Genomic DNA, 12,889 nt, shown 5'->3' on the forward strand with positions numbered 1-12,889 from the left:
ACAAATGTAGGGATCCAAAGGGGTACGTGAACCCCGATGTGTATAGCAGCGATGTCCACAATAGCCAAACTGTGGAAAGAGCCAAGATGTCCATCGACAGATGAATGGATAAAGAAGAAGTGGTATATATATACAATGGAATATTATGCAGCCATCAAAAGGAATGAAATCTTGCCATTTGCAGCGACATGGATGGAACTGGAGGGTATTATGCTGAGCAAAATAAGTCAATCAGAGAAAGACATGTATCATATGACCTCACTGATATGAGGAATTCTTAATCTCAAGAAACAAACTGATGGTTGCTGGAGTGGTGGGGGGTGGGAGGGATGGGGTGGCTGGGTGATAGACATTGGGGAGGGTATGTGCTCTGGTGAGCACTGTGAATTGTGTAAGACTGATGAATCACAGACCTGTACCTCTGAAACAAATAATACATTATATGTTTAAAAAAAAAAAGAAGAAGATAGCAGGAGGGGAAGAATGAAGAGGGGGAAATCGGACGGGGAGATGAACCATGAGAGACGATGGACTCTGAGAAACAAACTGAGGGTTCTAGAGGGGAGGGGGTGGGGGGATGGGTTAGCCTGGTGATGGGTATTAAAGAGGGCACGTTCTGCATGGAGCACTGGGTGTTATACACAAACAGTGAATCATGGAACACTACATCAAAAACTAATGATGTTATGTATGGTGATTAACATAACATAATAATAAAAAAAACTGCTATGTGCCAGGCTTTGTTTGATGTATGGTGCTTATTTTTTTGAGGTGCCTTTTTATGATTAGATATTCATTTCAAATACATGAGAATAATTAATCCTTAGTTATATTTACAGGTGAAAAAACTAAGATTCACATATCTATTTGAAATACAAATTTATATATAAAACTATGGCACATAGTAGGAATTTAGTAAATAATTGTTGATTTGTAGGTAGACCATAGATGGAGAGATGGATGGGTAGATGGATGGATGGATGGATGGATGGATGGATGGATGGATGGATAGTCAAAATGCCAGTCAACCTTTCTTGCCATCTTATTCTCAGGAATTCTTCAGGATAAATGTTTTCCAATTTTGTTTTTCAGAAATAATGGCATTAAAGTATTCTATTGTCTCAGACTTTAAGATATAAACCAACTATTCATTTTTTTTCAAAAGATACTGAGAATATAAACTCACCTCCTGGGCCATCACTGACTGGAATAGTTGAAAGTACCTTCTTTAAAACATTTGCAATATTTATAGGGCTGCTTAGAATAAGCCAACTGAAAGATTTAATGATAATAATCTCCATATTTCTTCTAAAATTGATTTCCAGTTTCAGTGAATTTGGAAAGAGTCCTAGGACGTCAAATAAATAAAGATCTTAACATGAAATGAATCTTCAGAATATGTTCATAAATTTACATTTTAAACATGACCAGAAAATATATATCATTGCCCATTATTAAGGTAATACTTTAATGAAAAATTTTCATTTGCATGAAATAAACCTTTTTGGCTACAGATGAAAGGATTTTATGGTAGCAACAATGGTTTTGTGAGTTAAATGATCCCAACATCATCAGGAATGAATCACAAGTGCCTACCATATGAATTACAGCACCATGAGTCTTAAAAAGGTATTTCTGTGGAAAGCATTCTTCCCATCTGTAACAATCAGATTCTGCTTTGAAGTCCTGCTAGAGTCTCACAATACATGAGACAGCCACATGCTACCCAAACTTTTCTCTCAACTTGAGTTTGACTGCATTTTCCCAAAGAACAATATGGCAACTTAATGATGAAGGGCTTTAGAGAAGAAAATGGCTACAGTTTTTGTAATTATACTTCACTGTGTGTGAATTCTTAAGTCATCTTTTCTGGACATAGCTATAGAAATTATGCCAGTGGATATGCAAAATTAAATTTCAAATTAAAATGGGACAAAAGTATGTCTCCTTTGATCCCTACGATATTGAATTTGCAATGAAGTCTTCACAAACATTTCAGGCCCAAATTAAACTAAACTGTTAAAAAATGAATAAATTGTTATTGAGGCTTTTTAACTATATCAGTTACAAAAATGATATAAATCAATAACAGAGTAGGTTGTCAGTATTTCAAAGAGACTGTCACTACTCTTATTTTCACTCCACTACCTCTCCTGAGTGGATATGGGGGTGAGGATTGCCTCTGTCATCCCTTTTTTTTGTTTTGTTTTTTACTTGAAGCTTTCCTCAGCAGATGAAAAATAATAATGGAGAAACACTGGCAGTAAATGGGAGACTGACATCAGCAAAGTTAAGAGATTAATAGTAGAAGTAGAATGACTTGTCTAATCAGTCACTTTGTGCCGTGTGTGTGTGTGTGTGTGTCTATTTCTTTATTAATCCAATGAATCATGACCCAGGTACTTTCTCTTGCAGTTGGTTGCTGATTCTAGAGTCTAATCTATTCCAGGATGGCAAAATAACAATGGTAACTAAATTGTAGGTTAGAGAGAGTTCCTCTTCAGTGTACACCAGAATTCTCTCTGTCTTAACTTCCCTAGAGAATTCCAATTCAGTAGTTTTTGTAATTTCATAAAAGAAACAGGCTATCTGGGAGTATCTCTCATTTCCCTGGGGTTTTATAGTAATGTTTCAGTTATCTACAACAGGCATTGCTGAATACATTTAGGTTCTAAAAGAATGAAGTATATAGAGTTTGGGAACTTTGTTCCCATTTTTCCTTTATATGCTTTACTATTTATGTTCTATCTCATCACTGATAAAGAAAAGTTAAAAAAAAAGAAAAGAAAAGTTAACAGTAAAAAGAACAGGCCTCTTTCCATTATAAAATAATATATAATAACACTGGCTTCAAATATGCTAATGTGAAGTGGCCACTTTAACCATACAAGAGGATATTATTTGCAATCATATATAAAACTGAAAGCCTAGTAACAACTGAAATATCTAAAAACAGAGGATTGATTGGTACATTAATACATTCAAAATAATATTGTAGAGGACTTATAAAATTTTTCCCACTATAGATATTTGTAAGTTAAAAAAATTATAATATGATAATACTGTTTTATTTTTAAAATAAAACAACAAACATGAAATACCACAAAAGTAGAATTGGCTAATCTTTGGTTGGTCGGACTGTGGATTTATTATCATATATAATTATTTTACTACTATTTATTGTTTTATTTATTCAATATTAGACAATACGTTTATATAATATATAACAACATATATCATATAATACTATTTAATTCTATTTACTATTTATTCATTATTTTCTATTATTTTCCAAATTTTCTACAATGAACTTAAGTTAATTTTGGTTTTGAAAACAGTTTTTTTTAATGGAAATTAAAATAAAGCTAGTTAGTGTTTCCTTTCACTACCACTATACTCTGAGAACTATTTGGGAAACATTAGAAGTGTTTGAGACATACTTTTGAAGGGTGAATCCTTTTTTGACCTATGAGTTGGTTATTAAATACACTTTAAATATATTGTTTAATTGTTGAGACTTCTTTGAGCAACTTTTCATTTCAAACAACTTTTCTGAACTAGTAAAAATGCTGACACAATATGACATATAGCCAGAAGTAATACCCCGTAGAATATCAGGAAATCAAATAGAAACTGATAATTTGAACCAGGACCATATTTACAACTTACTTTATAATTCTTTTCAGAAACAAAAAATTACATTTGCTTCTAGTAAATCAGCAGAACTGAACAGGATTTCTAACTGAAAATGCCCTTGCAGTTCTCTTTCTCAGTGACATCTCATTGTTGGTAGTTACCACTTCAGCTGTGTTTGGTCGTGAAAAGAAATGACTTGTTACAATGTACCTTCCTTCTCATGCTTGTAGTTTAATGATGATTAGATTAAATTAATTTAATGCTTTTTGAAACAACCAGGCTGCATACAGGATTCTTTAGTGTTGTAGCAGTAGTATAGTAGTGTTAGTACTTTGTTAAGGCTTCATTCTGGAAGATTTCCTCAAAAGAGTATAAGGTGCCAAATTTCACTTTGAAAAAATATTTCTTACAGAATTCTGTTGTAGTCAGTGCAGTAAGGTAGTGGGGAAGACTGTCGAGTCTGATTTTCAGTGAATATATACCAATTTCAGTAACTAACCTGAGCCTGCCCATGTTGCTACTCCACAGGCTCCTCCCTAAGCTCTACCCCCAAACTCCCAAAATAATCCAGAAGCTAAAGGTATATGTAGACCTTAAGAACCTAGTTCTATCACCCTATCTGGTGATGTCTTGGCCCAAGATGCAGCATGTTATATAGATGCGTTTTTCTACTTGATCACTTTTTCCCATAGCCCTCACACTCAGGACACTCCAACCCCCTTGAAAAAAACATTGCTAGTTATGGTCTCGCTATAATTTTTCAACTGTTCAGGTTAAGTTTATTGTAACATGCAGGTTGAGTTTTTGTGAAAATAGGAGTAAAAAGTCATAAAAACAACTTGCGATTATGTCTATTAATAATGTTACACACACATACGCACACACACACACACCCCACTGAAACTTTTATCTCACATGTCCTGATAAATAATACTTTGACATTAATAGCCGTACTTGGCTTTCTAAATACCTCGTATATATGTACAACAGTAATGGACACAGTAGAACTCAGGTTAACAAAACTAAAAAGTTATTCTTGAAATCCTTGAGTGGAAGAGAGGGCACAGGCCTTATAGAAATTCATTTCTTTATTTCACTTGAATCTTTTGTGCATGCATAACTCAAAAGTTCAGCTGCTTCAGTCTGTGGCTTAAAATCACATGGGTAACATGTGAATGGAAATAAACCCTGTAGGTAGAAGAAAGAGGAATTTGGATAGAGATCAAAGATTAACTTCATTCCATTCTTTCCTTCCACTTTTTACTATCCCATCTAAATTTGGTATTTTATGAGCCTTTTTTTTATTTCCAAGGGAAACAATGAGCTTAAATCAGATTTGAGACTTTCTCTCTTTTTCTAAATCCATGTGATTTGATCTACTCAGTAATAGCTTTAGATAATTGAATGCTCAATTGTTAGGAACCTTTAGAATGAAAGATATGGCATACTGGCTTGATTTATTATTATATGTTTTAATTTCTCACTATAGCCCTGGTTTAGAGTTATAGGAAAAAACTTCTGAATATTTAACAATATGATTAGCAGAAATATTTGCCTTTTTGCCTCTGAGTATTATGAGTATTTCTTGCATTTTTATTTTCTGGAATGGAACTAGTTACTATGTGCTATTAGCTTTGAACATTTCTAAGCATTAGAAATCAGAACTTTGCATTATACATTTTTGAAAGCTTAGCATTCTTTTTATAGTAATCATGTAAGAAGGTGGGGAGTTTAGTATGGTCATCCTCATTTCTAAGTGGCCCATGGAAAAGACTCTTATTGGTATCATCATGAGGTCCAGAAAAAGTGAGGAATATTTCAATGCTTGAAAACAGTTTTTATCTAATTTTAAAATACTTTTTAGAATAATTTTTGCCAACTATTTAGAAACAGAGTAATTATAAATGACTATTTTGACTTCTATCAAAATAGTAGCTAAATGGATAGAGTCAACAATAAAGTGCTTCAAGGTAGTGGGGAAGTGAAATCTTGTTTTTGGCTTACCTCAAATGCTAGAGCAGTACATCATTAGTTTTTGATGTAGTGTTCCATGATTCATTGTTTGTGTATAACACCCAGTGTTATTGTAAGTTCTTGCGAAGTTCTGGACAGTTATAGTTTATTGGGTGGATATCTCAGTGCATTCCAAAGATTAAGATTATATTATTCTATTGTTCCAAATGAAAGAAACTTAGTTTGGTTTGGGGGTCTAGTTGTTTCACAACTTGATAGGCTTTCATTTAGTTCTATCAACTTTATTCTGAGAATTCCTTTTTTTTTAAATATTTTATTTATTTATTTGAGAGAGAGAATGAGAGGGAGAGAGAAAGCATGAGAGGGGGAGGGTCAGAGGGAGAAGCAGACTCCCTGCCGAGCAGGGAGCCCGATGCGGGACTCCATCCCGGGACTCCAGGATCATGACCTGAGCCGAAGGCAGTTGCTTAACCAACTGAGCCACCCAGGCACCCGAGAATTCCTTTCTTCTCAAACAAAGACCACAATGCTTTAGAGAAGAACAGAGATCAGGTTTGAAAGTAGTCCAGCCAGGCTTGCAGAGCATGCACTTCCATATTCAAGATTATTCTTTCACATTTTTATGGATTTAGAAATATTCTAAATATTATAAGTACTATATGAATGAAGAAAAATGAAAAAAAAATGTTCTTGTACTGTAGAATGGCTAATACAAGAAGCTAAAAATTTGAATTACTGTAAACATTGTAAAATGAATGATAAAACTATTGAGACAAAAGTAATCGATTTGCAAATGTTGGGGGGTGGAGAGGAAGGATGAATAGGTGGAGAACAGGGGATTTTTATAAAGGACAGTGAAACCATACTATAGGATAATATAATGGTAGATACCGGACATTATGCATTTGTCAAAACCCACAGAACCATACAATACAAAGAGTAAATCCTAACCATTGGCTTTTGTTAACAACAATATATCAATACTGGCTCATCAGTTGTAGCAAATGTACCACAGTAATGCACGATGTTAGTAATAGAGGAAAAGACAGTGAGGTATATGGGAACTCTGTACTTTCTGCTCAGTTTTTCTTTAAACCCAAACTGCTCTTTAAAGTCTATTAATTATTAAAAATATAATTGATTTAAAAATTAAATGTTTATTCCTTGCAAGTTCTTAAAGCAATTTAAAAAAATGAAATGCCAGTGCTGTGCCTGTGCTATGTCTGGGTGTCTTTATTGCTTGAAGTAAATATGGAGTAAGGTAGACTTCCTTATTGTAAGTTCTTATTTTGTTTTTTGTTTTTTTTGTTTTATTTATTTTTTTATTATGGTATGTTAGTCACCATACAACACATCATTAGTTTTTGATGTAGTGTTCCATGATTCATTGTTTGTATATTACACCCAGTGTTACTATAAGTTCTTGTGAAGGCTGCTTTCACCTTGGGATCCAGCTTGGAGAAGGGACTAGGTTTGCCTCCCCAGCTGCTAATTTCCATGATATTCTCAAAGTCTTCTTTCATCAAGTAGTAGGATTCCATAAGAGCAATAACATCCTGCACTCCTTCTACCCCTTGTGAGGTCAAGGGCTGTACAACTGCATCCCTTATATGTGACAGATAATCCACATTTACAGTCCTTTTGCTGGAATCAGTTCTGAGACTCATGTGAAGTGCTAGGTCCTGTACAATATGATAATGTTTGCTAATAGATGAGTGCTTCCCCAACCAGCTTGGGAAGGTAAGAAACTGGGTCATGTACCCCCTCATTAACTCTCCAGGAAGAACACTGGCATAAATGGCCTGTGTGGGCAGAAGACTCCAGTTTTGCTTACTCTGGATCTGATGGTCCACTAGATCACCATCACATAGGCCATCTGCTGCTCTGCTTAAAAGCATCAGGTGCTTTTTCATGTCACCCCCTGCAGTTACAGGCTTCACATGTATGTCGTTCTCCTGGACAAATAGGGGTGCTATTGAATAATCATGAAAAAAGAGATCTGACTTGTCCACAAGTGACATATGAGTGGTCTCCTCTCCAGCTGCAAACACTTTCCGGGCAACATCAAATGGGCCCAGTCTCATATCCTTTTTGGTTCTGTGAGAATCAGCCTTGGCCTGGTCATAGGTTAGTGCCTTACTTCGTGGACACCACATCCTCACATTGTGTAAAACCTGTCTGATATCTTGATTAGCTCCCCAAATTATTTCATTCATAGCTGGAGGCGGGGCTCTTCAAACCCTCTTTAAGTGCAATAGACATCATAGCACCCTTAATCTGTTCAACTCGAGGTCTTTGAAAACTAAGATCAAAACAATAATGAACCAAAGAGTGAATCTTGGGATGATTTCTATCATTGCATATACAAATAATGGGAATTTTTTTATGTTTTATCAAACCAGTTAATTCCTCAATTCCTCCCCTGTCCTCATTGCCTACCATGCCATCTACTTCATCCATGATTAGAGCATGTTTCGTGTTTACTGAATGGGCTGCTCTACCTGACCTGTGTTGAGAAGTTGAATAAAAGCCTGTGATGCTGGTATTATTCAGTGATTCAGCAACAATCTCCTTCAAACTGTTTTTACTCCGAATGTCACTTGCATTCAGTTCCATGTAGCTATATCCCAGTTCCTGACAAACCAGAGACTGGATTCTGAATACAGTGAAGAGTTAAATGAAGATGATTCTCAATCTGATGAGAAAGACCAAGAGTCTATGGAAACTGATGCACTGATCAAGAAAAAGACAAAATCGGGGCGCCTGGGTGGCTCCGTTGGTTAAGTGACTGCCTTCGGCTCAGGTCATGATCCTGGAGTCCCGGGATCGAGTCCCGCATCGGGCTCCCTGCTCGGTGGAGAGCCTGCTTCTGCCTCTCTCTCTGCCTGCCTCTCTGCCTACTTGTGCTTTCTCTCTGTGTGTCAAATAAATAAATAAAATCTTTAAAAAAAAAAAAAAGAAAAAGAAAAAGACAAAATCTTCAAAGCCTTCAAAATAAGAAAAAGACAAGGAGTCCAGAAAAGGAAAAACTTCAAAGAAATGAAACTATTTTTGACTACTGATAGCCACTTTTTACTTACCCCATTGAAGAGTCTAGGTTGTCTAGATAATGCCTTGGTTTTTCCAAAGTGATCATATTTTAGCATAATGGGGCAACTCAGTAGTCCCATTATAAATAAATGGTGGGGTACAGCTAGAGGGATGTAACCAGTAGGCTAACATACACCTCTTATAGAAGTTGATAAAAGTGCTTGGGTCCTCCACTGTCCCCTGTCAGTCTAATTAGATTGTACTTCAAATTGACTGTGTATAATCAGAAACTACATGTGGGCTTTGGAGTCAGATTTTAGGTAACAATAATATGACTGGGAACATTGGTACTAAGGCAATTTTTGTAGGCTTAAGAATTTATCCTAATAGCCTTTATTAGGACTGATACTGATTTTTTTTTTAAAAAGTGATTACTATTATGTGGTGAAATTTTGTAAATAAATCACAATACAAAACAAAACAAAACAAAAAAATGAAATACCATATTGAACACATGGTTTTACTTACTTTCATTCATCTTATTTCTTTTTTGTCATTGTCCTTGAAATTGGGCAAGTTGGATGCAGTGTTATTTTTTTTTAAATGTTGAATGAGAGACATTTACATTTAGCAGTCTGAGAGTCTATACATCCTGAAACACTTCCACGTGAAAATAGCAAAACTACTTTTTAAAATTTTTGAATGCCTTCCAAAAAGATGAAGGAAGGTGAGCAAATCCTGTAGCTGTTGGCTACCCTGGGCTATCCCAAAGTCTCCAGCTGGATAGAGCTTGAACATTATTAAAAGATTACTGCATACTGGAAAAGGGAGTCAAAGACTTGGGTCTATGAAGGGAGAAGTTTTGTTGGAGACCAGCATAAAGAAAGGAATAAGAAAGGGCAATTCTAAGAAAAAGGGTGAATGGAAGAGGAAATACTGCTGAATAAAAAAAACAAATATATCTTAGCTAAGGCTATGAATAGAGGGAATTTCAAAAGCAATGAAAATAAAAAGGGGAAAAAAACATTTTTTACATGAGAATTTGTAATCAGGTTTTGGGTCCACATTTACAGTAACTGTGCATTAAAAAAAAAAAAAGTCCCTGCAATCTAAAAATTTAAAATTTATCCTAGGTGATAGTATCCCAGCCATCCAGTAGAGGCAAACAAAATCACACTCAACCCAGGTTCAGGCTCCAAAAACTTCTTACATAGGAAGTTCCAATGTATATGAGCTCAAAAAAAAATTAAAAAACAGGAGAATTAAGACATCATGAGGATGAATCAGCAGAAACAACATATAGTAATACTAGGCCATAAAGACTTCAAATAACAGATACAGAATATAAAATAATTATGGGTAAAGAAATAAAGGAAGAAATAGAATGATGAGCAAAGAATAAGAAGCTATAAAAATAAGAAGTTATGAAATCCAACTGAATAGAACACCTGGAATTGAACAGTATAATCACTGAAATGAAGATACCAATAGAAATGTTAAACAGTAGATTAGACACATGTGGAGAAAGAAAGACTGGAAGGTAGATCTGAAATAAAAATATATATAATTCAGGACAGAAAGAGACATAAAAAATATGAAACAAAGCTTAAGAGACATTGAGAATATAATGACAATGACCACATACATTTAATTGGAATTCCAAAATAAGATAATAAATAAACAACTTTATTTCAACAAATTTGAACACTTAAGTAAATTTCTAGAAAAATATAACTTACGAAGATATAGAAAGCATGAGTAGTCCTATAGTTGTTAAAGAAATTCTATCAGTAGTTAAAAATCTTCCTCAAAAACCACAAAACTCAAATGGCTTTCCAGGAGATTTCTACACAACTTTCTAGAATCAGATAATGGAAAAAGGTGATCCTGACCACATCAAAATTCAACATGGCCAATATAGGACTGAAAAATTATAGATTAACCCCATTCATGAACATAGGTGAAAAAATCCTAAACAAACCATAGTAAAACACTTCCAGCTGTGTACAAAATAGATAATTACATCACAACCAAGCTTATTTTACTCCTTAAATTTAATGATGACTTAATATTAGAAATACTAATTAATGTGACTCACAACAACTATGAAATTATAGGAGAAAAAACATCTCATTTTGGTATAAACAAATTTATCTATTTATAATAAAAACTTTAATTCAAAGTAGAAATAGTAAGGTCCGTCCTAAAACTGAATGAAAGCACAATAAGATGCCATTATTCACTCACTTGACAAATTATACCAAACGTTGGCAAGGATGTGACTAAACTGGAATTCTTATATACACTGCTTCTCAGAGTGAGGTTGATTATTATAGCCTGTTACAAATAATCTAGTATTATTTAGCAGATTTTAAGTCACAATGATTTTAGTCCATTGTTGCACATGTGAACCACAAGAGTGTTATAAAAATGTTCTGTGGTCATTGTTTGTAATAACAAAACATTGGGGTTTTGTAATAACAAAAAATGCAAAAATCTGTCATCAGGAGATTGGGTAAATAAATTCTTTTATACTCATACTATGGCCTACTACACAACAAATAACTATAGCTACATTTATCAACAGAGATGAGCTAACAAGATATTGAATGAAAAGAGCAAGTTGTGAAAATAAAAAAACATTTTTATAAAGTTAAAAAAAAATGCAAAGGAATTATCAACACAAAGATCCTAATTTCCCACAGAGAGGAGGAGGGATGTTAACAGAAGTACACAAGGGGCTTCAAAAGTATTGCTAACATTATTTTCCTTAAATTGGAAAGTGAGTGAACAGATGTTTCTCATATCATTATACTTTATAATATATATAGATGTTATTTATTTTTTATATTAACTATTTCATAATCAAAATTATGTCTATAAAAATCTAATGTGATGTCTATAAAAACCTAATGTGATAGTTAAGTAATTTGAGGTGATACATAAAAAAAACCGAAAAACTTCCTTTTATAATAAGACAAATGATGGAGATAAGAAACAAAAATCAAGCAAAGGAGATTATTGACCTTATTAACACTTGTCAAATGCTATCAAGTTTTCATCCAGGTACATATAGAATGTGTTGTGAAAGCCACTACTGTGCACTGGGGAGGAGCCATATTGTTTGGTATAAATTTTTGTTGTGATACTTCTTAGCTGTGGGATCTTGGATTTTGGTTCCCACATTTGTAAAATATAGATAGTAATGGCACCTAATTTATTAAGTTTTTGTAAGTATTAAATGAATTAGCTCATGGAAGGCACTGAGAAAGGACACACACATAATAAAAGCTCAATCAATATTAAATTCTAGTAATATTCTCTTCTGATTAATACTTTGAAATGTTCTGTTTGTGTTATGATAGGCTTTGGTCATTTGACGAAGCAGTTGATGACATTGGCTGATGGACACGTGGTGTTGGCTCTAGAAGGAGGACATGATCTCACAGCCATCTGTGATGCATCAGAAGCCTGCGTAAATGCCCTCCTAGGAAATGAGGTAAAAAATTAAAAGTACACAAGAGTAGGGCTAAAGGACTAGGAATGTATGCATGCATATATTTAATTTTTTTTAATCCCATGTAATCAGAAAGCACAATGTTGCTCTTCTAATTTTAAGAAAGAAGGTAAGCTTTTAGGAGAAGTTTACATGTACTCCTGTTATATGGTATAACTGTTGTCCAGTTAATCCACATAGCACTTCCCTCAATCAGGTTATCTGTGAGCTCAGTAAATAACTCTTGGGAGGAGAAATGCTTTGTATATTGACCCAACTAATAAGCAATGAAACACTGAAAAACAGATTACTCAAAATTTCTCTTGAGATTTTCCATAGGACTGTGTTAGCACAAGGGGGAAAATAAAATTAAAAAAAATTTTTTTTATCTTTATTGAAATACAGTTGACAAAATTGTAATACATTTAAAGTGTACAATGTGATGATTTGATATATTATACATTGTGAAATGATTCCTTCCATGAAATTAACACATTCATCACCTCACATACTTTTTGTTCATTTGTTTGTTCATTTGTTTATTTGTTTGGTGAAAACACTTAAATTCTACTTTCTTAGCAAATTTTAATTATAACTATAGGCATCATGTTATACATTAGATCCTCAAACCTTGTTCAGCTTGTAACTGAAAGTTTAAAACCTTTTATCAACCTCTCCTTATTACTCCCACCCCTCCAGCCCCTGACAACCACTATTCTACTCTGTCTCTACAAGTTCAACTACTTTTTTCAG

At 34.1% G+C, this 12,889-nt stretch overlaps 1 protein-coding gene across 1 annotated transcript in view; it reads left to right on the top strand.

The window, feature by feature from the left end:
- Window positions 1-12,889, top strand: part of HDAC9 (histone deacetylase 9) — an 899,218-nt gene that overhangs the window by 826,489 nt on the left and 59,840 nt on the right. Inside the window, exon 25 of the mRNA XM_035020706.1 lies at window positions 12,006-12,139. Coding sequence (XP_034876597.1) covers window positions 12,006-12,139 — 134 coding nt within the window. The remainder of the gene's footprint in view (window positions 1-12,005; window positions 12,140-12,889) is intronic.

Source organism: Mirounga leonina, unplaced genomic scaffold (assembly GCF_011800145.1).
Source record: "Mirounga leonina isolate KUSES-001 unplaced genomic scaffold, KU_Mleo_1.0 Mir_174, whole genome shotgun sequence".
Lineage (NCBI taxonomy): Eukaryota > Metazoa > Chordata > Mammalia > Carnivora > Phocidae > Mirounga > Mirounga leonina.